Here is a 27260-nt window from a genome sequence, read left to right as displayed (position 1 = left end):
CTTGTGCGGTAATGATCTTACGCTCAGCTGCCGACACACGATATGTGCGCTGAGGTAAAGGGGCGTTGGAGCCTATGCCGACGTGACGAGCTACAGTTGAAGTACGGCCCAAGGATGGTTGTTGGTAATCGAAGCTGGGACAAAAACGTTCAAGCAAGGCGTTGATATTAGAGCGCTGCTGTGACGTCAGGTGACTGTGAATGCATCAGGAAAGCACTTCGGTGAAAGATGGTAATAGAGCTAGAACAGGACAATCAATGCCGTTATTTGGAGAGAAATCTGCTGCTCAGTGACGACACATGCGGAAAGAAGTCTAGGTCATCAACGCTGTCAAGGCACTCTCCCTTCAGTAGGATAGAAGGACAGTGAAACGGGTTTTACACGTAAATTGCACTAGAAAAGCATTGAATCGAGAGGAGGGCGCAGTGTAGCAAGCAGTACTTGTGGCGAAGAGCAGTTTCAGCTGGTTTAAAAGGAACTCGTGATTCAACGGAGGCGTTGCAGGAAAGTGGGACTAAAGCAGAAGAGAAAGGTGGTGTCGGCGTTGATGAACACTTTTGTGGGTAGAGACGGCGAGTCGACTAACATAGAATCACACAGCGGCGAAACCTTGACCTCGGAGTGACCACACTGTATAACAGCATAGTGAGTGCGTAGGAAGTTTCTACCCCAGAATGAATTCGTGTAAATATTGCGGAAGCACGATAAAATCGACCGCTTATAAGCATCTTCGACAACAATGCGTGAAGTGCACGCAGCGAAAGGCCGACTGTGTTGCACATTGGTAGTGTTTAAAACGAACTCGCGAAGAGGCGTTGTTACTTTTCGTAGTTGTCAACAAAGCTTTTCAGACATGACAGAAACTGAGGCTCCTGCGTCCAGAAGCGCTAAAACAGGTACACCGTCAACAGAAACAGCAATAACATTACACGGTGAAAAACAATATCTTGAAAAGTTATTAAGCTGCGCAGTTCTGGCCTCTGAAACTGCAGTTCCTAGTTTTTTTCTGAGTCAGGCGGGGACGTTGCCTCATGGGAGAAAGAGAATGGCGTCATGGTGACAGCTACCGGCGTGCGTTCAAGTGCCTTCGAGTCGAAGAATCAGGAGCGTCATACGGTACAGATGAAGCAGGCTTAGACCGAGGCGTGAAATTGTAAGTATAACACCTCATGTCTTCACGCTGCATAAGCCCGCCTCGCCGGCGAAACCGTGCTAAGTGGGCCGAGAAACCACACGCCTAGCATATGGGGTGGTTGTCTTGAGTGCCTGAAAATGAGGTGTCGGTCGGGAGAGCACTAGTGTAGCCTGACGCACAGGATGAGTTGATGCGACCAATGGGGAAGCGTGGACGTAGAAGTTGGAAGCGGGAAATCAATGAGGGGTGACCAATGCTTCAGCATACGTGAGCAGAGCCATCACCGATGGTGCAGTGGTAGCGAAAAACAACTCGGTGACTTGCTCTTCAACAACACGTTGTATTGAGGTCGATAGCGAATGTGGGGTAGGATCAGTGACATAAGGCGAAAGGGGCAGTTGGCGGGTGACCTCTACACTCAAACTGCTTGACCTCTCGAAGTAAAGCAACATGGCCCTGCGCAAGGCCAGGAGGCGTTAGAGCAGCAATGCTTATACCTGAAGCAGTGGCTCGACGAGTAGACTCCCGTTGCTTCCGGAGCTCGTCATAGCTTTGGCACAGCTGTATGACGTTGTCTACAGTTTCCGAATTTTTACTGGTGAGCATCAGAAAGGCATCGTCATAGATACCTTTTAGGATATGCTTGATCATCTCCACCTCCATCACTGAGGAGTTGTTGCACTTGCAAAGGGCGACCACACATTCAATGTAACTGGTGAAAATTTCACTGGCTTGTTGAGCTCGTCCTTGCAGACGCTGTTCAGCACGCAATTTCTGAAGTTCCGGAAGGCCGAAAATTTAAACGAAAGCCGCTCGAAAGGCCGACCAGGTTGAATGGTAAGTTCTGTGGTTATGAAACCACAGTTTGGTTACGTAATTCAAGTCGAAAAAGACGTTGGTAAGCTTGTGCGCATAATCCCACTTGCTTTGTTTGCTTTCCAGGTCATACACGTCAAGCCATTCTTCGATGAATTCGTCGTCAGTGCCACTGAAGAGAGCAGAGTCTCGCTGCCGAAGAGGGCCGGCATAAACAACAGTTGGGGGGGTGGTTGTTTGAGGGTCAGGCTGCTCGTCATTATCCAGCGCCATGAAATGAACTGGGGGCAACGTACGGTTGTAAAGTTCCAGGATGACGGTAGCCTACCAGACATCTTACACCAATTGAAATGAAGCGTTTTCACGCAGCACGTCTTTAATACACTATATGGTTGGTTGAACAAGGTCAGGAAGGAACAGCCAAGCAGATGCAATCGCCACGATGCACCAACCACGAACGTTTCGTCTTCCTGCCTAAGAGTGGTACCCTATGCCCTTCGGAATAGCGCTGATCTTCATTACAATTGTCTTTATTATTGTACCTTCGTCTTTTGTTAAAGCCCCGCCGCTGTGGTCTAGCGGCTAAGGTACTCGGCTGCTGACCCGCAGGTCGCGGGTTCGAAAATCGGCTGCGGCGGCTGCAGTTCCGATGAAGGCGGAAATGTTGTAGGCTTGTATGCTCAGATTTGGTTGCACGTTAAAGAACCCCAGGTGGTTGAAATTTCCCGAGCCCTCCACTACGGCGTCTCTCATAATCATATGGTGGTTATGGGACGTTAAATCCCAGATATCAATATTTTGTTAAAGCATCGTGACGGTGCCTTTTTCAGAGCTGGGCAATGCCCCGTTTGTTTCTCAAGCTTTCTCATCGCCCCATTACGTTACGCTCAGCGCAAACCGCGCCTAATTTTGGAGAAGTTTCGAGGCTCTAGTAGATCGTTTTGCTAATATTACGCCGACTTCCTTAAAATTGCAGATTTTTCGGGCACCAACGTCACCGCTAGCGATAATGCTAGAATACTCGATGGCAAGAATGTAAATGCCGACACGCTTCCCCGCTTGTCAGTTGATCGACGACGTACGCTCTGTTCGCCGCTATCAGAGTCTGTGTCTCGCTGTAATTTTACTTTCTTTTATGTGACCAGAGGTGCGGCCGAATAAATAGATTATTCTTCTAAGTACTGTCCGCTGCCTTTCGTTGACAGCACGACACCGTGATATTTTCATCAATATTGTGTGTCAACATTAGCCAGGCTGATTGGTCTTAATGAAGTAACACTTTTTAACTTCGCAGGTTCTTCCGTTTTTGGTGTTGTGACCATGTGGGCTGACAAAAAATTTTTGTTGCGAGTTGTTTATACTTATAAGCTTTGTTAAGTACCTTCATTAAAAACACGTGAAAGGACAATTATAAATTCCTTGTGTACTGCAATGCTCGGGTCATCTGGTCCTAGAAATTTTCTGTTGTTTAACTTTAATGTTACTTTTCCTAATTTCTCCTTCTGGTATAGGGATTCCCAAAAATTTCCTTCCTTTCGGCATCAAGTCTTGGCAATATAGAAATAAAATCACTATCAAAACGATCGGCCTGTACACTGCTTCGTGTGCTTACCTCTGTGTAATATGCAAAAAAAAGCACCTGCAGTAGCTTCTGTCTTATTGTACATCGCTCCTTCATAATCTACTCCTCCTATTTTACTTTTGCAGGCACATGTCTTTTCAGCTGCAAAAGCTTGTTCTGTGAGCATTTCTCCCAGTACCAAGTTTTCTGCCGGAGCTCTAGTCAATGCTCCGTGGTATCGTTCTTGGTCTATGAACTCTAGCTTCTGTATAGCTCTCTGAAAATGTGCCTTCCTGGGTACATTCGCCCACCACTAGCTCTTGCAAGTTTTCACGCAAGCGCGCTTCAAGTTTTTTTCCAGCATACCTCAGGAAAGCGGCTCTCTTAAGTGCTTTGTGATTATTGTTTTTTATATATTCTCACTTCTGTCCGAAAGATTCAATTGTTCTATTTACTAAGTTCTATATGGCCTATAAAAAGATGCGATAAAATTCTTCATTCTTTATTAGCTGGGCATTGAATTTTCAGAGGTCCAAAAAAGTGTTTGTTATTTTTTTGTGTTTAACAACTGAGAAAAAAAGCAAACAACGATCACTGAACGTAACAGGCGTGACTCTGTAACCACGACATAAAAGGATGACTGGAGAAAACACGTATGCTCTGTAGAGTGCAGCATGGCTTGAACGCTGAAAGTGGGTGAACGTAATTCCTTTCCAACTGCAAATACATTCACATGCGTCGTCTAGCTGAGCTTTTGCTACCATATTCATTGAAACAGCGGTTTTTAAATCGCTGTATGGCTTCAAAGTCAATTTAGCTATACTCCAACAAGCACAGTTGAAATCCCTAGCTAAAATTAGTTTATGTTCGCATTTCAAATACACGTCTAGTTTTTCAGAAAACCTCCTTTTGATCTTGAATCACAGTGGGTGCGTACACGCAGATCCCTTTCAACTTTTCTATTACTATGGAGAAATCACACATAATAAAATGACCCACCTTGATGGTTGTTACGGACTTCACTTTCGTACCAACGCTCTGCCGATTCAACAAGAAACACTCTGCGGACATACCCACCACGTGAAAAACGCACACATAAAATGGTCTCGTGAAAGGCCGCACCATTCGCTTAACGTATTCTTCTCTCTCCAGTTCAGTTTCGGTACCGTTCAATTGACTTTTCCAGTCTGACGGCAGCGCCAGAATATATAGCTTAGTAGGCAAGAAAAGTAACTTTGAATGCGAATGCGAAGCATTTTTTAGAGAACTTCGGCAACCTTGAGCGTATCTATCTATCTATCTATCTATCTATCTATCTATCTATCTATCTATCTATCTATCTATCTATCTATCTATCTATCTATCTATCTATCTATCTATCTATCTATCTATCTATCTATCATTCGCGATGTTTATCTATCATTCTCTATCATTATCATTATATATCATTATCTATCGTAGCGATGGTTTGCAAATATGTTACGTCGCCGTTACTTGCACTGTAAGCATCATGTAGCTGCTTATTTAGCGGAACACAAGCATTCAACTTCACTTTAGGTAGCATTTGTGACACAACCATGATCAGATTCTAACAGTGCGCAATTTCAAGTACTTAGATGTTGCAAGTTTCATCAGCGCGATCGGAACAAGAAAAAGCGTACGCTATTCGCAACAACAATAATTTGAAAATTTGTTCAACAACAACGTCGTTCGGACGGAACCAATGATGTTCAGGAGAAATTAGCGTGGACTGTAGCTATAACTGCATATTTCCTTGCTTTAACCATTTCACTTCGCTCGTCAAGCTCGAGCGTGTTAGCGGTATGTGGCGCTTTGTATATACACTGTAATCAGGATACTTTCAATGCACAAGAAAAAGTATGCTTTTATTTTGAGCTTGCTGAAGGATAATGTACAATAAATACGATCAAATGGACTTTCGAGTGTGAAAAAAGCATTAACGGATGAAGGGAGGGGAAGTGCAACTCTCTGCTCGTGAGCTAGTAGCTAATCCTTCATCGTCGCTGTCACTCTTAGTTCGCTGACAACCATCTACGTCCAATGAGAAATCCTCGACGTCACGACGCTTTTTTTGAACATCACTGCTGAAAGTAATCTGGCAAGTTCTTCCCACCAAACGACTTCGATAATACCAACAACGCGACATTGACTACGTACAACACCCACACGGTGCCACTCAGCACGTTTATCTGGGGGTGCAGAGATCATTTCGCTCCTATACCTGGCAAAACACGCCCCGCCGCGGTGGTCTAGTGGCTAAGGTACTCGGCTGCTGACCCGCAGGGTGCGGGTTCGAATCCCGGCTGCGGCGGCTGCATTTCCAATGGAAGCGGAAATGTTGTAGGCCTGTGTGCTCAGATTTGGGTGCACGTTAAAGAACCCCAGGTGGTCTAAATCTCCAGAGCCCTCCACTACGGCGTCTCTCATAATCATATAGTGGTTTTGGGACGTTAAACCCCACATATCAATCAAATCAATCAATTACCTGGCAAAATACGAATCGCTTGCAGTTTCTGCCATCTATCAACAAACTTTAAAAATTCGCGGCGCAGCGTAGGCCAAGGTTTGGAAGCGCTAATTGCTAAGTGCTACTTTCCGCCTAAAATGATTGTTTTGGGAGTCATGCACTACAAAAGCACTGACGAGTGCTATAAGCACGTGAAACAAGGCGAGTTTTAACATGAATGGTCAGAAATTAACATTTACCTATCCAAAGTGACTGCAGAAAATCTCAGGAAGCGGATATGTGTACTCCTCATGTTATATTCGAAAGCGCGAGTTAACACGTATTTTTACAAAAACTTCGCATCTCGCAAGAACAAATCAGATTTATCGTCTCTAGGACAGTCCGGTATATTTGCTGATGCACGTAACATACAAAGTGGTTTGTGTTCGTTTCTTGCTAACGCGTTAACACTGCGGCTAGCACCGCCAAACAAGGCAGCATTTGGAGCGTCTGCCGATTGATCATCCTTGAGAGGACGCTACTGAACCCCGCTAGGCGGCGGGACAGTCTCTGAAAATTGCGAACTGCGTGCGCACACCGTAACTTCGCAATATTGGAAGAAATAATTTCGTTTTCCAAGGTTACTGAAAGATAGCGCTCTTGTCTCATTCAGCTAAGAGTTACTATATATGCTACCTTAAGGTAGCAGAGTTGCGCCAATATGCCATCTTGGGTTCAGATGTCTTGCGGGAAAACCACTCACCACCCGTGTGGGAGCAGCGCTCGTGCATTAGAGTGCTAGCACTGCTTTATGTATTTTTCTCTTTTCTATATTTAATGAACGTATGAGGAAAACTCGGTTGCTCCGGCTGCGTCAAGAAGCCTTACCTTTACGCTTACGTTATTGGTATGTAATATTGAAACAAAGTGCGTCGGCTCGTTAAATCAGTAGGATATGTATTTTTATTTGGTTGCACATTAGCTTCGTCTTCCGTTTCACTTTTTTTCATTTACAAATATGACATTAATTTCGCACTTTTCATCGCGATAGATCCAGTTAGCACAGCAAATGTTTCCTTGCATTGGGCTCATTCGTTAATTGTGTGAGCAAGCAAGCTATAGTTTTATAGTCTTCAACTGAATCAAAATGCATAGTGATCGAGAGTCTCCGTGCGACGTCCATGTGACGTGCGTCTCTCGTATTGCGCTCGTATTACCATAACGAATCACGACAGCCGATTTGAATAGTTTTTCGACAGTCCTGTCGCATCCAACATTTTTTTCGCTTAAGGTTTGAAAGCTGCAATAATTTGGCGCACTATCTTCAACACCTTGCCGATTCAAATGGCTCTAGTTTATTTCTCTGTATATTTTTAGCGTTTACCCATGACACCAATTTAGACGTATGCAGCCGACACAAGCTGATCGTATGTGTAAGTTATTCACGGAATGTGTGGGTAATACAAATAGAGCAAGCTTTGCAGTGCCATGGATAGATAAAAAAGCCAAGCGTTTATTTCTTCTCCACTGAACACTAATCTTTATATAGCAACACCCACTGCGCTCTCGTCTATTCACATAGACTGTATGTAATACAATTCAACACAGAATGCCCTTGCTAGCACATTTCTTGCAACCAACAGGCAATATGAGTAGAGTACCCAAGAAGGGTCGCGAGAATGACAACAGCCGATGTCAATCCTTTTTAATCTGAACATAATCTGCGAACCATAGGCGTCGTCTCCATAGTGTTGGCTTCTCTGCAGTGCAAATGAACCACAAATGACAACATGTTGGCCCTCAGCGAACAGGGTCGCTGAACTTCAGCAGGCGGAGCGAGCAACACTCGGAAAACAGTGACACACCTCTTTTACCTAAAAGTTGCATACACAGTAACTCTAACGTAAAGTGTACAGAGTCCCATACACCAATTTTCTCGCGAAGAACAGTAAACAAGCGTTTTCTCCATCCTGTGTAGGCAAAATACTATCGTCTTTCGACAACATTTGTAGTCAGACATACAGATAGGAGGCCATTGTTATTGATTCTTTTATTTTTTGGGGGCATTTCTTTCTTGTGCTAGGTGTTATATTTGTATCTACTTGGCCGTTTAGTGATAAATAAAATGGTGAAGCGCACGGTGGCCGCTGGGAAGAGATAGCTGCTGCTGCGACTAACTCTGCTTTTTATACTCTTTCGTCGTGTTCGAATTTCGCGAAGCAGTGTGTTAGCGCGTGGAAAGTGCCTCGTGTGCGGTGTGCCCTGCTTAGGGTTATGCATTAAGGTTGTGCCTCGCGTTCATCCCTACGTGCATTTCTGCGTATGTGTGTGGAGTGCGCCGAACGTCCTCAAGTCGACATCGACTAAGCATCCGTCAAACGCTTTTGTATGTTTTATGCGATTCTTGTTTGCATAAAAGCCGACGAGAAGAGTGTTTGGCATCAATACATTCTTAAGGTGAGGTAGGAAGCACAAATCCTCAACCCACCTCTTAATATATAACGGGTGACGTAAATTAGAAAATGAAAACGCAGGAAGCAAAAAAAGGTGAATTTTATTTTGAAAAGGATGAATCTCGAATGAAAGGGACCACACACTCCGCCAAACCACAAAGGTGAAGCTCTTCTTGTGTTTCACAATGTTGTTCTTGCTGCTAACACATGTTCGGCCAAGTTTCATTCTGTGGTGATGAATTCGGGCAGTTGGTATTTTAGAGCGGTACTTGCAGTTTTCTGCTCATTTAAACTTTTCTTTTTCTTGCTCATGATTTAAACTTTTCTTTCGAAATGAGTATTCTGTAAAAATAAAAAAAAAACCTTCGATTTCTGCCCTTGGAAAATCCAAACATGTTGGTCGTATGCAGACGACTGCCGCTCGTCGTTTTGCCGTTCAATACACTCGCCGCGGTGTTCCAGTGGTTATGATGTTGAGCTGCTGACGCGCAGATCATGGGATCAAATATCGTTCATGGCGGCAGCATTTTCGATGGAGGCGAAAATGCAGTTGATTGCTGTACTCGATCACCGGAGTTTTTGCTGTTCGAAATCATCAACACAAAAGACAATGTCTCGGCCTTTTTTTCCAGCAGGATTGTCCTCTTCTTCACACCTCGCTGCAACACAAGCGATTAAGGATGGTCAGTAGAGTCCCAACTCTTCAGGCTCCTTTCCCTGAATTATTTGTGAGGGTTAACGTCTCAAAACTACCATAAGATTATGAGAGACGTTGTAGTGGAGGGCTCCGAAAATTCTCACTACCTGGGGTTCTTTAACGTGCCTCCAAATCTGAGTACACGGGCCTACAGCATTTCCACCTTCATCGGAAATGCAGCCGCCGCAGCTGGGATTCATTCTCTGCGACCCGCGGGTAAGCTTGCAGCTGAGTACCTCAGCCACTAGACCCCTACGGCGGGGATTTGGCGCCTTTCGCTTCTAACCGGGTTTGAACGTCCACGAAGTACCGGTTTACTAATTAACAGGGCAAGCTCAAAATGTCATAGGTGCGGCGCAGCAGAGGTACGGCGCGGAAAATTGCTTCAAAAAGCCCACGTGAAATCCAGTGCTTTGGAAACTCCCTTATATAAGGTTACCTGTCCCAGAGCGCTGTTTCCTGGTTGAGTAGGCGTGGTGTCTTGCATGGTTCCTCAGCGTTCGTCAAGCTCTGAAAGAGCTCAGCGAATGCATCATCGCGTGAACATTGAAACGAAGGTTTGGAATGCCAATTTCAAAATGTTGGCATGATCCGGAAATGTTCTATTCTTGATATCAATTTTAAGTTTTATGCACAAACTTGTTTTTAGTTCGGCAACGCAAATTACTGCAATTAAGCACGAACATGGATTGTCCTGCTTGCGAAATGTTTTTTTTTGTCGACGTTGGAACAATTCGAATGCTTCAGTTCAGTCCTCCTGCGAAACCGTCGGCACGTGGTATATTGATTAAGGCACTCGCTTTAGTATCTGTAGTCCTCGATTTCAAACTTTCTACCCACAGAGCAATACTTGCACTGACTAAATCGGTGCTTGTATTCACTGACCTGTGTAGGGGCCCCGCAGTATTGGTCTAGTGACTAAAATACTCGGCTGCTGAGCCGCATGTCGCGGGATGAAATCCGGCCTGCGGCGGCTGCATATTCAATGCAGGCGAAAATGTTTTTTCGATGCAGGCGAAAAGCTGGATGCACGTTAATATAACTCAGGTGGTTGAAATTTCCGGAGCCCTCCACTACGGTGCCTATCATAATTATATGGTGGTTTTGAAACGTTAAACTACACATGTCAATCAAATCAACTTCTGACCCCACTAAAAACAGGGTAGAAAAAAATCTATTCAACCGCAATAGTCGTTTACACCTATATCTGACGCGCGGCAAAGAAATGTCAACTAAGTAAATAGTTTCCAGACATTTCGTTTCAATCCGCATGGCCCAGGCCCGAAAGTGAGTGCCTTGAACACTAGGCCACATGCTACATACATGCTATCATAATTATGAAAATTTCTGCAAAGGAGGTGGAGGTGCGCTGAGAATTGCTAATAACTAGAGCTAATCGACAAAAGGTTTTCCTTGAATGTGTTTTACCGTCACCAAAAATCAGACGTCCAGACATGCATGCAGTGTCTACACCTTTTAATTATATGATATCAGTTGTGGGATAGACGCCGATTGCGAGGTTGGCGCAGCACTTCTCTGCACCAGCGATGCGCGTAGCCCAGACAATGGCTTCAAAAGTGTCTTGGAAACACGGTGGCCAGACGCTCAGTGATGGACCGGCGTGCAAATGCGTGGCGTACCTTTGCCAAGACATAGATTATTGGGTGGTGTGGTCACTAATGAGTACCACTTTTTTTAGGGGCGATGCTTCTTAAGGCGTCACCCGATGGCGGTACTTCTATATATTCTATATACAATAAAAAGATGCTTCTTGAAATCTCAGCTAGGTGGAAGTGTTTGTATGTAATCAGTATGTGATGAAAATAAGTTTTTTAAGGCGTCACCCGATCCTCCTTTCTAGTAACCATTCCTCTCGAGTATGTGCCACAGGGAAGTCAAGTTCTTGGAATGTCCGCTAAAAGGCATTACTTGTATATATGACCAATATATGATAAAAAGATGCGAGATGGTCGTACTTGGAGCGTTAACTAGACAAAAAGGCATACAGACAGATGGAGGGACACACGGACGGACAGATCAAGCCATGGTTGGACGGACGGTTGGGCGGATTCATGAATAGACGGATAGACGCTTCACCCTAATGATCATCCTTCGATCAGTCCATGGATATGTTGTAATTTTCTAAATATATATATCTAAATTAATTTTGAATATTTGGTATAGGCTGCTGCGATACTTTGATGCAGACGGCCTAAACGCCTAGACGTTATTTTAGAATTAACGAGGATTTCACTAATTACGAGAAGTAGGGCATCTCACGTATTCTAAATATTGCCTTTCTTTTTTTTATTGCCATCTAGGTGAACCCATCGATAAAAACAAATCACTTAAATATCCGGTAAGCATTTTTTGAAATTTTTTTGACCAATCGAAAACCTCAAGTTCGCTTCGCATTAACAAGAAAATTTTAGTAACCTCCGCGATGCATAGAAAGCTTATATAGAGTCACTGTACCAACATGTAGTTTAGGCAGTTCTACAAGGTAGATTTCTAAGCTGCCGCGGTTAAAAAAAAATAGGAATGAAGTGAAAAAGTGCTTTCTGCAATGTAGAATGGCGGCAGCTATTTAGGGCGGAAATGGAAATCTATATTGTTCTTGAAATTGAACATCAATTGTATCTGCGGCTTCTGTGCGGTCAAAGATATGTACGGCTGCAGTCTTTTACATGAAACAATTACGGGACCAATTCGACTGAGTAAGCGTATGCGGACACCTGGCTCCCCTTCGGTGATTGGTCAGGTGGCCACTCCGCTTATTTGCCCCTTTCGTGCGCAGACCATTGTGGGCAGAACACTTAACGCCAACAGACGTAGAGTGCCCGAATACGCAGCTCCATGGATATGGCGCCATCCAAACGCCACTTCGAGCCCAGAGCCTTTGCGTACAATATGGCGAGTCCCGCAAGCTTACATGGGTTCACTGTTTGGAATAGAAAACTACAAGACAGGCAACGCACTGCCGAAAACAGGGAAAACCATAGAGGAGACGCAGTCGCCACCGGCCACAATCGCGCTGACAGTAAACTGCGGTGTCAGAGCACAAAGCATAAAGGAACGGCACCAAGCGGCAGCCATGTAATATGTACTGCGTACACGTCGACGTCTTAAACACGAAAGCTATTCGAAAGGCGCTTCACGAGAATAAAGGGACGTTTGAACAAACAACTGTAATTTTCGGCTGATACCTTTCCCAAGGAGTCGCAAAGATAACCGAAGAGAGTCACTGCGCCATGACTCTCTCAACATTTCAGGGTGTTTGATAGGCGCATAATCTAGGATGGCACCTACATTTTAGTGCCGACACTTCTGTGTTTCACTTCGAGCAAAATTATCAGATATTTAAAGAAAACATTTATCTCATGTGGAGCGTTTTGCTTCCTCAGCGCACCCTATTTGGTATCTCCGCACCACTGACTGCTCTGCTCAAGTTGACGATGCTGGTCCAGGCTTGACCAAATCTAGATTTCGTGTGAAATGGTAAGCTGATCAGGCAGCCATACCAAAAAGAGGAAAGAAGATGGGCGCAGAGCTTCAAGCTTCTCGCATTTGCATAAAATCGATGTATTCTTCATGTGCCCTCTTGCACGCAGAAGTACTACAGATCGTTGTACTTGCTTTGTATTTGCGTACTGAGGCATTGATATTGTGGACACGTTTTGCAGTTGCTTCTTCGTTGTCCCTCAAGTAACCAGGCGTTAGTCCTAGTAGATACTGCCAACTAACGGCTGATATGACTGAGAATAAAACATATGGTTCATCCCTCTGATGTAGAAATCGATAATGATGATATGTGGGGTTTAACGTCCCAAAACCATCATATGATTATGAGAGACGCCGTAGTGAAGGGCTCGAGAAATTTGGACCATCCGGGGTTCTTTAACGTGCACCCAAATATGAGAACACGGGCATACAACATTTCTGCCTCCATCGGAAATGCATCCGAAGCAGCCGGGAATCGATCCCGCGACCTGCAGGCGAGCAGCAGAGAACTTAGCCACTAAACCACCGCGGTGGGGTTGTAGAAATTGATATATTACACGAAAGTAAAACGCGTCTTCAAAGAAATATTCGAAGTTTTTGCATAATAATAATTTTTGTCCAGTGCTTTCAATTACTTCAGCATGCTTAAAACAATTGCAACAATGTTGACACCTGGTGGCAGACATTCATCACGGCAGCCAAAGACAAACAATTCCACAAATTTTTTCAGAGAGACTGCATAGTACGCACCTGAGCACCGCTAGAATCACTTTGAGCCACAGGCGCTCACAAGCCTTGCTGGGGAAACCTAATTGGTTCCCGCTGAGTCTTTTTGAACTCACGTTCCACTGCAGCGAAGGGTGTGTGACTTGTGGGTCGACCGCTATCCTGTGGAAGTGTTTGGCATGCAGCGCCGTGTTGACGAGCAGTGTCCTGCTGACGGGTCACCTAGCCGAAGATACAATCATTTCGGCCTTGAATCGGTGTCCTTATGGCAGTCAGTTAGGTCACGCTTAATCTCACGAACGCGAGAGGCAGAGCTCCAGAATTATTTTCGGAGCACACTGGAGAAACCACACTACAATGCGTTTCAAGTATACTGCCAACGTTACCCAAACGGCGCAGGTAAGGCATTCTTTCAATAATGGTATCGGGGTGCTGTAGAGCTGGGGAGCGATTCTCGCGTTGTCTACTTAGTGTACATGCCTATTTTCGCTTTCTGTCATTGATTGGAGCACGGCGAGCAGCGCGCGCCGGCAGCTTCCGGCCTCTCTTCCTCAACGTCATTTTGACGCCATGCAGCTTTCACAACTCTCGACACAATTGAGAAAGACATATTGCGTTCCACTGAAACTAGTGGTGTCCCTCTTCCCGCCATCCTAATTCGCTTCTGCATGCACGTCTCGGAGACTGTGCATGAACTCTAATTTCTTTAACACTTGAAATAGGTTTAACAAGGTCACCCACCTGATGCCTCTGGAAGTTGGGTACGCATTTCCTGCATCGTTCTTCCAACACCTCCCCACGTTCATGCGCAAGATCAGCTTTGTCAAGTTTGCCCTGTTACTGCATATTTCATCCGCTTCCTTCCTCGTTCTACTGGGAATGTGCTGGCGGGTTTGGTGCGTCGACATGCTCAAGAGCGCCATGACGTCTCGACTCGCCATATTTATGTTTAACTGAACGCGCCCCGGCAAAATGGACATACCAGTGGATACAGCAAGAATCGCGCCCCTGGACTACCACTGCGTAGGTGTTGTTTTTAGGTATCAGTGTCACAATACAGTATTTTTCTGCCACGCTTTTAGGCGGTGGCACCATCGCGGCAAACACTGAACAGAACGCAAGTACTGAGGGAATGATCGTGTAATATATAACTCGCGCCCTGTAAGACTTTTCGCAGATATGCCAATGTTGTTTGATGTTGAGTGCCGGCTATTCATATCCATGGACCAAGTGGTCGATATTAAAAATTTTTCTGGCTTCTTAATTCAGGGGCGAAGCACCGTAGTGTGTAGGTCCATCTCTCTTAGTAGTAGCTTGTTTTATTAGTAGCCACTTCTAGCTAGTTTAACAATTTCTCACTAGATTTCTCACGTTGTGTGTATATGTGCCTAGAAATGTTATCACTAGATAGCGCGAGTGGTTTTCGTTCAGTTGACGTGTAAAGAGGATATTTGGCGTTAATGTATGAAGAAATGCGCAGCATATGCACCTAATGAATGATGAGGCGTGGGGCGAAGCGTCCGTCCGTACGATGCGTGCTCTTGTCTGACAGGAGCGGACGGACGAACAGACAGACGGACGTACGAATGGACACTTCACCCAACTCATCATAATTCTTTTTGTTGATATGCAGTGACTTTTTATTGTGTGCTTGAGTATTTTAACAACATGAAGTTTGTGAGAGAATCATGTAATTGAAGTCTTGGCAAACCCAGCCTAAAACACTTCTCTGTCTCAAAATCACAAAATATCCACGTAGTCAATAATGATGAGTGGGGTGAAGGGTCCGTCCGCCCGTCTCTGCCTGCATCCTTGAAACCGTCGATCCGTTTGAGCATGCATCTGTCCTTCCATCTGTGCGTACGTCTAACCAGCTGTCCATCCATCTGTGTGTTCATGCCTCACCAGCGAGGTGACAAACACGAGCCGCGCAGCGCTCCACGTACGCCACTCTGCTTCGTTCATGCCCCCCCACTCGGCCTTTCAAAAAGTGCGTAGTTTGAGCTACCGATGAATGCTGAGCAAATATATTTTAAATTACTTATTTACCAGAACTTCAATAATTCAATAATTCGTACCACAACTTCAAGTCGCGGGTGTGCATTTCTTTCGTAATTATTATATCGCAACCACCATGGCCTTCTTCTGAACACACTACGTCAGGTTCACCAGTGCGACCATCACAACTCTACATGCTAATGAGCTTCTATCAGAAGAGGCATAAAAACAGTTTTGGGCAGGAATGGTTATTTGTATTTTAAAAAATAATACCAATTTTCTCGTTAACAGTCTTTGATAATCCTCTTCACACAACGCAGCTCTTTCCTAGCTACGTTTTTTGTTTCACCGTGTGCTTCATCTAGCTCTAGTGCAGAAGCAGTGAACCATCCACATTCACTCGTGACAAGGTAGCATTGCGCAAACACACAATAATATTATGTCTGCGCACTGCTTTACCTTAACTTTTTTGTTCTGTTTGTATTCACACTGCTAACTGAAATAAAAAGATTCACTTTTGTTTTCAGTTACCAGCTTCACACAATACTCTTTACCTTGTGGGTTACTCCGAAGAACTTAAGAGGCCAGAGTACTCATGCATAGCGTCTAGTTTCTCCAGATTTGGAGAAGGATATATTCACCGGTATCTTCTCTTGAAAAAAGTAGAGGTAAGTGACACTAAAAATTGTGCCTGGTAATACCCAATGCAAGCATCTATTTTATGAGAAACACTCAAAGGGTACTTGTTCTTGTTCACCTATTGTTCGTGGCGCCTACCCACTGTGAGGAATTGGTCAAAAATTGAATGGTTTTTGTAAAAAAATGTGAAGGTTTAAAATAATGGAGGTCATAAATCAGAAAGAGAAGAGAGAACCTAGGTAATTGTTGTGAGTGATATGATGCATATGAATATTTAAATAGAGAAGAAAATTTATTCCCTAATTAGAGCAATACTATAATTTTTATACGCATATAATCTTGTTGACATGTAAAAAATAATAGAACAGAATAATTAGTAAACCCATTAGTTTCATTGATAAATTTCCTTGGAGCCGCGCATACTCTCGTACGGGAAACCCGTAAAAAGAGGGCTCCAAAAGACAAAAAAGAAAACGACAAGCACAGATGAATTCATACGTATACCACGTAAAGGTATTTCTAATCGTGTTTTTCGTACTGTAGTAAACCACCTACAGGTCAAAAAGAAATTATCTATTTTTTTAGTTCACCACAAAATACTCACAGTGGCAAAGGTGCCCGAGCAGACCTGTGCTTGTAGAAATTTAGATTCGGTACCGTGCAGTGCAGCCTTTTCTTAGCTACTTCCAGTTTATAAGTTTGGCGAAAGTATCTTTGCCAGGGATGTATTGAATGCCGATATTCAATAGAGTTTGTCAGGGCTGTTCCTCCAAATGTTTCCATAAGCGCACGCCTGCGGAATCGAGCAGCAGTGACATGAGCGGATGATGTGAAGTACTGTAGAATCAGTCCGCTTAATGAGGACTTAGCTAAAGAATCAGCTATTTCGTTTAGAAACAAGCCGTTATATCCAGGCATTCCAACTAATCGTACTTTTCTTAAATGCGCAGGTACTATAGTCGCTGAGAAGCTAAGAATAAAAAGTAAAGTGCACCGCTGTCCATTTGTATTATGCACGTCTAACTGCGGCCACTCTTTACTATGACGGAGTCGTGACGATGTATCAATGACGAATTCAGCAGTTTGAGAATAAACTCGATGTACCGCAGCAGCGAGACCAGCCAGCGTCTATTTGGTTTTTCTGTGCTGTTTTCGTCATCAACAAGAAGCTATTTTTTCATCTACTCACACTCAGCATCATCCTCATCAGCTGTCATCCGATGTTGACGTTTCTCATTTTGCAGATTTTAAGGTGCACCGAAACGGCAGAGCTTCATCACGTTCCGTCATTTAGGTGGCGTGAAGCAGCAACACGACGTCTCTTCTCTGCGTCGCTCGCATGCACAAAGCATATATCACCTGAGGGCGATTGTCTTCGTGGTACTTTGTGTGCAGTAAGGTGAAGGTGAAGTCCTATTGTGGGCGTCTGTGCTTTAAGAAATTTGCGCGTCTGTGATATACCACCCGCAAAAGTCATGGTATCGCTGTTGCACATGTGTGAATGTTTTGGTTGGGTTTTGCAACGTGGGAATCATGTTGATCTTTTGCTATGTGCGTTGTGCTGTTTTCCCACATAAGGGATCTAAGTGCGGATAAGGCGTGAGAAAAAAATCAACTAATAGAACCTGTTAGCGCGGCACATATATGTCACACAAGTACTTTCGTATTTCAGTACGAAAGTAAGCAATCCCGGTGAGGAAATGTGTAGTGGTGTATGTATCATAAAGCAAATTGTGGTCGTTCATTGTGTGTGTGTGTGTGTGTGTGTGTGAATAATTTACGTGTGTTTATAGGCGCAGCTGCATCATCTTAACGAAATTGATTTCCACCGGCTCAAAATTATCTGCCACATACACCACCTTAGCATTAGCTTAAGGAAAACGTAGGCAATGGCCCCCACAGTGAAACACAATGTGCGCTAGGTGATTCTATTTCGATGATACAAGACATTGAATAAAACATTGGCGTTTACCTAGAACGTGAAGACAAGCACGGCGATGCGATCGCACATTCGGTATTTACGGCAGCACAAGAATCAAAATTCATGAGGTCAATCTCAAATCGCTTCTTCATTGTTCTCTTTGAGTCATAACTGCCAAAGTTACGGCAGCGAAAGTAGAAAAGAAGAAATCTGGTAGCGAAAGTTTTATAGAACAACAAAAAAAATGCAAACGACAATAACAGATGTGATTAAACCACAAAAGAGCAATTTCTTTATTTGAAAGATTACGTCAATTGTGGCAATGTTTGTTTTAGTAGCAACATAGGTACCTCGCAGAAACGTCGCCTTCTAGAGATGTACATTGCTTCGTCATGGACTCCGAGATGAGCGCAGTGGAGGTTGCGATTTAAACAACAGGTATATTGCTAAGCTGATGCTAAACTCTGTGCCTTAAGTTTTTTCATCCAGCTTTTGTTTCAGTATTTTATTACCTACGAAGTATTGGAAGATAATTTGGTTGTATGCGTGAAAATCGTTGCCTTTGTTTGGGAACTACTCCTATTGTAGCGCGGAGGAATGGAAAATATAAGAAATGCGTCCTAGTGGGTGGAGCATTTATTGAGTTTAAGGTTTTCACCGACTATTATGCATAGAACACCTTTATTATTTGAGATTCAGCACCAACATAAAGTTCCGCAAGACAGTTAGAGATTCTGTTAATACAACAGCTGATGTACTTGCCATGCCCAACTTGTGTAAGGCGAGCACTACTGCCGTGAATTCAGCCACAAAAACGGGCATAAATTGGGGTAGTCCAAGGGAATAAGACCAATCTAACTTCGGGCTGAATGTACCAACCCCTCACTTTTCGTCACACTGTGATGCGTCTGTAGCAATAACAACGTTTGTTCTAATGCTGCGCACGTTAATTTAAAGTAAGATATCTCTAAATATTATAAGGAAGTAATTTAGCGTCATTGGAAAAAATATCACCAAGTGTGAATTCCGCAGAGTGTTAATCACCACGAGTCAGGATGATATCGCATACACATGCGCTTGGAGGATCCTAAGTACTGTATAAACATAATTTGTTGTGTGTGAAATCACGGCCATCTAGCACCAAAAAATGATTCGGGGTGAAAATTAAGGCTGTTTGTGATTGTCGTAATGGTGACTCTTTAACTCGTAAGAATGTATGAATGGCCAGAATGTGCCCTCTGCAGGAAAACGTTGGTACCCTTGATTCGAGCTACAACATAGTGCTCGCAACTGTTTTAGGCAGGCCAAGGCATAAGCGCAAAGCTTCTCTTTCTAAAATCATTAGTGGCTGCAACTGGTAAGCTGGAACTCCAGGGAAAATCGCACAACCAAACTCCAAGAACGAACGTACTTCAATACAATATATCATTATCAGTGTATCTCTGCTCATACCTATGCCTTTGCTACTTAGCCTACGTAATATGCAAATGGCTCGCGCACCTTTTCCGGCAATCAATCTGACGTTAGTTAACCGATTATGCTATGTATGATAAAATACTCCAAGGTACCTAAGATTCCACCTGTGGTATATTCTTTAATGGTAAAACAGAGAGATATGTGCACGTGGTCTTGCAGCAAAAAACAACAAGGACACCTATATTCGGATTAAGTAGAAAACACTTACCGCCGAGCCAGCTTTAGCAATATTAACAATAATAAGGAAAGTATGTAGCCGTTCATATCAAGTATGATTGTTATCTGCCATTGCAAAAATAAAACGTGATATCGTCCACATAAACATGAGTTTTTATGTCCTGTTGATGTGGAATGGTGCTCATTAGTACATTAATTAGCCATAAGAAAGCACTGAGCCTTGTGGTAGTCTTTCCGTTTGTGTGTGAGTATATGATGAAAACTCATATTTAAAACAATAAAATTTCCTGTCCGCGAAAAATTTGTGAACCCACGCTACTAAGTGTGTTGGACATTCGAGCTGTTATAATCGATATAATACATTACAGCACTCCACGGTATCCTATGCCTTAGCAATGTCTAACGTACCTAAAGCTGCATATTTATTATGTAGCCGAGCTAATCGAAGCTGGCGTTGTAAAACAACATTGGCATCCAAAATTTAACAACCAGCCCTGAACCCAGTTTTCAGGGGCTTATAATTGACCTATCAGTATTGAGTTCATTGTTTCGTATATTGATGAGTGTTTCAACCAATTTCACTAAATTTATGTCAGTGCGATTGGCCCAATGGTATACAACATGCATGCTGTATGTTAAGTTTTGAGCAGCAATATATGATCTCGGTAAGTTTTCATTCTGGCCGTATACATGCTTTTCTTAACGAATAATCGACAAGTTCAAGAAGAAGATTAGGTGATTCCTGGAATAAAGTATTTAACATTGAATTAGTAATTCTATCTGGTCATGGAGCTGTCCTCGTTAAACATAATATTGCGTGACCCAATTCAGCTAAGGAAATTTTTGGAAATAGATGCGAGTTCACCAGCATAGGGCGAATAGCAGAAAGATTAGCAGTGAAGCGGCGTTCTAAACCTTGCGCAATGTCTTCTAGAGAGCAGTTCAGTTATTGTGGCACCAAAACATGATTCTAACGACAAAGGCTTTGGCGGTACTATTCTTGTCTTGAGATATTGAAACAAAGCGCACCTATTTTTTTATTTGGAAAATATATCTTTGCTGTCTATTTTGGTTTTTTTTTTCGTGCGGTTAACTGTACGCTTGAATTCGCCAACAAGGAACTGATAGCACTTCCAGTTTGTGAGGCATTGAATACGAAGAAGCTTTTTCTAAGTAGCTTTTCGTCTTTAATGATCGCATGCACACTCATTGTTCTGCGAATGAAAGGAGGTTTCTTTTATTTGATGGTATAGCGAATTCCGATTTTTTCCTAGATACCTTCATTGTTGAGCCAATTGAAGAAAAAATCTCCTTAGAATTGATATTCTGTAGTTTAGAAATGGCAAAACGCAGACAGGCTTCAGATTTGCTATTGTGGACGTATCTGCGTTTTGGGTAATTGAAAGTTATTGAAGGACAAGTACAATAAAAAACTACACGAAAATGGTCACTGTGAGTTGACGAGTCAACAACAGCCCATGACGATACTTCGATAGTATTGAAGCAAACCAGTAAATGTAATATCCTGCTTTCGGACAATTGTCAGATGGCCTGTCTAGAAGGAACATAAATTTAAAAGCAGTGCATCAATGAATATTTTTTGTGACATGGGCTTGTTTGCACTGTATGTAGACCTATCCCACATGGTAGCTATTTTTGCGGTGTCAAATTCGTGGATGTGTTGTATTCAGCGAAGTGCGTTCAGTTACAAAAAAAAATTAGGGACCCTTATGCTTCGGCCTTAAGAGTTGAACGCGATAGCACAATCCAACCCGTAGTGCACCATTCAACCGCTTAGTGCGTACTTATTATTATGTCTTGTTACACACACACACACACACACACACACACACACACAGCAGATTTTACCAGCGTGCCTGCGGGAATGCTACATACAGGTTTTTGATCTAAAGCAAGAGTCGCATGGCCTCTATTATACACGCCACGCGCTCCCCATCTCGGACCCATAAACTGTCTCACAATGCCTCCTAGATGGCAGCACATTATCTAGCCTTTGCTGTTTGCTTTACCAACGCCTCTGGAAAGCCATGAAAAGTTTTCCACCAGATGGACATGGTTGTCTAACTTTAGAGCTTATCCCAATTCCCCGTGTGTTTTTAGCGGTGATGACTACTTTATCCCGGCCTTTTTTCGACGTAGTTTGAGGCCTCTCAAATGCGCCTACGAATCGCCGATGGGGCTAGTTTTCGTCATGACACCTGTTTAACAAAAAGCGTTAAAATGGCCGTGAAACACTTTTTCACGTAAGCATGGAATGAATTCTCTGGAAGAGTTTATTGCCACACAATTTCAACGCCGCAAAAATATTAAGAATCCCTCCAATGCGGGTGGAGTTACAAATGTTTGTCGCAAGCTGCAGTTGCATTATTTGTTCTCTCGTCCCGACGAAAGCGCTGGAAGCCAAGCAGGGAGGGGTGCCAGGGCAAGAAAACCGCGTTACCAGCGCCTCGTGGCCTAGGGAACATTTTTTTTCTTCGAGTGCACCGCTTTTTAAGTGTGATCGCGCGCGCACGCGTGCGCAAATAGCGGCCTCCAGCGGCAATCTCTGTAACGAGCTTGTTCACTCACGGACGATTTTTCGCTCACATCCAATGGGACCGATGCTGACGGAGGAATTTCAGCGACACGAGCTCTCTAACGCTATCGCGTTAAAACAGTCAGTCATGACGTCACATCCCACTAGATACTGACAGTGCACCGAACTCGCCAGCAAGTTCCTGGTGTAAAAAGAAACTACATGGATGAAGTTTACAGTAAAAGGACTTTTAAATGAACTTGACAAGTCTGAACATGCGTATGAACGAGTTAAGATGTTCGAATGTGATGCAGAAAACGAACAGACTTTTGGGGAGCATGTGACGGGGGGCCTCGTCAATCTAAATCAAGGAATTATGTGATTAGAATTCATGCATGGCCTGAAGAGTGTGCATCTCAAAGCGCATCTCTGGGGGCAGCTTTTGTTCTGGCAAAACGCATTCTGTCGTTTTCCGTAGCGTGAAAACGCCGCTGCGCAAAAAAAAAAAAAAAACAGAAACAGAGAGCGTGCTGATCGCCAGCTCCAGCCAATCAGCGGAGGCCGAATTGAACATGTTCATGAAGTAGACACCACAAAAATAGCTCCTCTGAAAGTAAAACTACAGCAATACACACAGACACTGATAGCGGTTGAACATGGCACAGGCCATCGTTAATCTGATCTTCTTCGGTTCGGGCCATCCTTTAAACATCACGCGTTGCAAGTTCCAGCTTTATCACTGCTGTTCACGGAAAGCGCGCAGTCGTACTAAACTTGATCTACCATAAGCACGAATCTCCTCAAATAGTGAGGTGCAATCTGCGACGAGTATCAATAACTGTCTTGTTTCAGCCGAGCACGTCTAAATAACACGTGTGGCAACTCTGAAAAAGCGTTGGCGCGATGCTGAAAACAGAACACGGGAGAAAATTCACGCAATAAACGCTAACAACAAATCAAGAATGTACAATAAACGATTGATATGTGGGGGTAACGTCCCAAAAGTACATTGAACAAAATGCACAAACAAGAAGGCACAGTAATAAACCGAGAGGTTGAGTACAGCGGGTTCTGTAAAGTGCTTGAAACTGCACGAGGCGCGCGACATGCACGACTTTGGTCCGTGCATGTCGCCGTTGACACTTCGTAACACCGTATCGCATAACCTCGTATTCTAAAGCGCCTAAACGTCGAATCATCTTGTATGACCCAAGGTACCGTCGAAGAGGTTTTTCGCCAAGTCCACGTCATTGTATCAAAGCCCAGACCCACGCGCGGTTGCCAGGCTGGTACCGTTGTTGAAGGTCAATTGCAGTGATGGTAGCCGGTCGATGTTTTGATGGCACTGAACATGCAGAAGGGCTGGTTGCCGGGCTTCTTCGGTGCGCTGTAAGTAGGTGATGACGTCGATGCTTTTTTCGTCGGTGCATTCAGTAACAAGGCCGCGACAGTCGTTGCCGGGCTCCGTAACTCGAGTTATACTTGTAGGCCGCCACGTGCGTCGTTCGTTGTACGGTTTGCGCCGTACGTGACTTACACGTGGTTAAAGATTGCATCTTTTGTGTTCTGCTCGACATCGACATACTGTATACATGGCCAGCACATGGGCAATGGTCTTGTTCAGACGCTTGGAGAGGCCATTGGCTTAGGGGTGGTAGGTAGTAGCTTGTCGGGAGCTTGTGTGGTTATTTGCGGAGAAAGCTACGCGGCGCGCCGTGATGTTGCATGTGACAGACAGCGCGCAATTGTTCTGTTGCTAGGCGTGAATCAGCGGTGGTTGTTTGTGATCACTAGGCGAAGATGCTTTCGCACTCAGCATACACGCTGCCCTGCTTTTAAAATCAACGTTGCTTGTGTGGCTATCATCACGCGTTCCCGGTGAGCCCGTGAAAAATCATGGCATACGCAATGTAAGAAGCCATGATGCGCATTACATTTACCTCCTGGTTCCCTTGCCGGACGTCGTATCTTGTTTTATATATATATATATATATATATATATATATATATATATATATATATATATATATATATATATATGTATAGTGGGAGTAATAATTCAATGGGCCAGTTAGTCTTCGTGAAGGTATGGGATATGGCACAACGGGAGCGTTGTCAACAAGGATAAATATATTTATTTCCCAACAGTTTCGGGAGGGGACCTCCCTTCATCAGGGGATGAGTTATACTGACATGAACTTCCTTGCTGCCGCGTCCCTCTCGCCTTGAAAGACGTTTGCGAGAGTGAGAGGGAACTGGAAGAAGGAAAAAAAAGAGAGAAAAAAGACGAAAAAAGACGAAAAAAGAAAGAAAAGAAAGAAAGTAAAAAACAGGAAGAACCACTGTCAACACTGAAAACGAAGCCAACTGTCCGTCTACATCCACCTACGGTATATACATATATATATATATATATATATATATATATATATATATATATATATATATATATATATATATATATATATATATATATATATATATATATATATATATATATATATATATATATATATATATATATATATATATATATATATATATATATATATATATATATATATAGGCAGGCATGGTTGTTTAGTGGCCGTAGCGTTGCATATAGTCCGCTCACGGAGGATCTACTGGACTATATATATATATGTTGAATGCTGACATTAGTGTAAGCTTAGTGTTTATTCCTTTGGTAGCTTGCACAACCTGTAACGTTTTTCGGGATGGTAATTATATTGCAAGTTTATTGTATTGTTCTATGTTATCTCACGCCAGCTATGTTCATATTACCATACCGCATACTATGACATTATTAACTCCAGAATTACTATACTTTGTTTTAATGCAAAAAACACGACCTGATCATTCTAATATTCATGATTTAATATGTTCTTCTTGTTCATTTCAGTCAAAAGAACGATGGGATGAGTACGTATTGGCATGAAATTTATAAATGTTGTTAGCTGCTGAAGTGCAAACGGTACTTTATGTGTTTGTGCTTGCTACTAATGCACATTAACAATACTTTAATTTGTTTTAATTTTGAAGCACTCACTTGACTATGTTCGAGGAGACAATTTTCAACTGAAGTATTTTTGATGAAGTAGGAACTTTGTTTCCGTTCATCCGTCCATCCATCCATCCATACATCCATCCATCCACGTCTGGGTAGTCTTATAATTGCTTCAGTTGGGTTAGACCAAAGTTAGTACGGTAGCGGGAGAAGACTTGAGGGTATTATGTGGCTGGTCATGGTATGAAAAAGTTAAAATCCCACTACGTATGTGGTCAAACCACATTCACCAGACACTTGGGGCACAAGCCTGGGTAGTCTCATATTTGCTTAACTTGCGTGAGACCAAAATGAGTACGGCAGCGGGAGAAGACCTAAGGATATTATCTGGCTGGTCACGGCATGAAAAAACTGAAATACCACAAAGTATGTCGTCAAACCCCATTCACAGGACTCTCGGGGAGCAAACTGCGTACGTCAGAACGTGGTGTGTGGGACGCCACAGGTTATTGACACTTTATATACGTAGGAATGGTGAAATCCGCTGCTGGTAATTGAAATTATACAGATTTAAGGAAAAAATCACAGTCACTAGACTGATCAGACAGCTGTAATTAGTAAATATGAGGGCAGCAGTGTCAGCTTTATGTGGATAATCGTAACGTGAATTAGGCCAGAAGAACGCACAACCATTTTGTACGGACAGCCTCGTTTAGCACTGAAACGACAGCACAGAACAGCATACACGTACTGCAAAACTCCTACAGACCCAAGCAAACAGGCCAAATGGATGCACTAACAGAATGAATTTCCCAACTTTTGTCCGTATAGAGACCCTATCTTTCCTATGGTGAACATTGAGATGAACGATAGTCCAAATATAACACTTAAGAACCCAGGAGGAAGGTTCCTGACGATCGCGCGGACCCTTCGGAGCACTAGCCGATGGAGCGACTTGACGACCGGGTCGAGAGCGTAGACAAGTCGTGGTCTTGCCTTGGGTAGAAAACGTCGTTGCGTCCTCCCTGCACCACTTTCAAAAATGTTATTCCTCTTCCAAGTTTTCCCGACGTTTTGGGCCAGCGCCAGGAAGATATTCAGTACTGAAGGATGGCCCGGCGAGCGTAGTTTGCGGTCATCACTGCCAACCCGGCGCGGGGTGCCTTTCTTCGCCCAGCAGATCAAATCTAAACGCAAGCATTCCGAGAGCCACGGTCTTCTCCACCATTTTTCGGGCTCGAGCTGCCGTATAGTTTCGACCTATCTGACACGCAAACGACTCGCATAACGCCTACCTTTCCAGGCATCACCGACTTCACGGCTCGCTGGCGGTGGCATTCATGACTCAAACGTGACAACCATCAAGCATTAAACTGGCGTATTCTGCGTGGAAATGATGTGTTCTACAACACAGCCACGCCAGGACTCGGAACTGTTTTTGAAAAATGCCCTATGAGGCCATAATGTTCGTGTAATGTGAGTAGTGTTGGAAGCTGGCTGTATAACTTAAAGAACATTACATATATACCCCTATCATACAGGCATCATGTCAAGTTCAGGACAGTGTATGCTAAAGCTTCATCAACAGGAGTAGGTCTACGTAGCACTTCCAAGCGCTTCCATCTAAGACGTACCCACTACGCCACCGATCGCCAAAGAGAGGGAAGACCCCTCAAACCCCTTTTTATCTGGTTCCCTCTTGGCTACGTGTCTCAATCACTTTCCACATACAGGGATTCGTGCTGGGGCCGGGAAGTAAGAGACGTCACGATCTTTTCTTAATCATGGACGCATTTATTTAAATAACAAGTGCCAATTGCGTGCACACATTCTGTCCGTGAACGACATCTCTGTTACACTAAATTGTAATACATCAGCAAATACTCGCGACACGCGAAACAGGATACATAAGCGAAGTAACGGTGACGATACAAGGGTGCCTCAATACAGAGTAAACACACGACAACACAAATGATAAACTCATAAATTAATAAAACCGCGCAAGGTCTCAATATGCCGCAACCCTTCCAGCAAAGCTCGTTTAAGTAAAGGACGTAAAGTTCGTCTCACAGAATGTCCATGTAGTCGGAGTCTCGGAGTTGGCTGCTCGAGTCGGGGCCGAAGGTTGGTTCTTGACATCGAGGTCTGAT

At 43.6% G+C, this 27260-nt stretch overlaps 1 protein-coding gene across 3 annotated transcripts in view; it reads left to right on the top strand.

Moving 5' to 3' along the window:
* The window catches only part of LOC142766986 (japanin-like-RA2), a 127711-nt gene that overhangs the window by 56110 nt on the left and 44341 nt on the right, over nucleotides 1-27260 (top strand). For all 3 annotated transcript variants that reach the window (XM_075868201.1, XM_075868202.1, XM_075868200.1), the window contains 3 exons: nucleotides 11451-11488; nucleotides 15882-16022; nucleotides 25006-25025. In XM_075868201.1, the coding sequence (XP_075724316.1) occupies nucleotides 11451-11488; nucleotides 15882-16022; nucleotides 25006-25025 (199 nt within the window). The remainder of the gene's footprint in view (nucleotides 1-11450; nucleotides 11489-15881; nucleotides 16023-25005; nucleotides 25026-27260) is intronic.

This window comes from Rhipicephalus microplus, chromosome 7 (genome assembly GCF_043290135.1).
Source record: "Rhipicephalus microplus isolate Deutch F79 chromosome 7, USDA_Rmic, whole genome shotgun sequence".
Taxonomy (NCBI): domain Eukaryota; kingdom Metazoa; phylum Arthropoda; class Arachnida; order Ixodida; family Ixodidae; genus Rhipicephalus; species Rhipicephalus microplus.
Note: the sequence above shows the minus strand (reverse complement) of the source record. Positions and strands in the feature narration are given on the sequence as shown.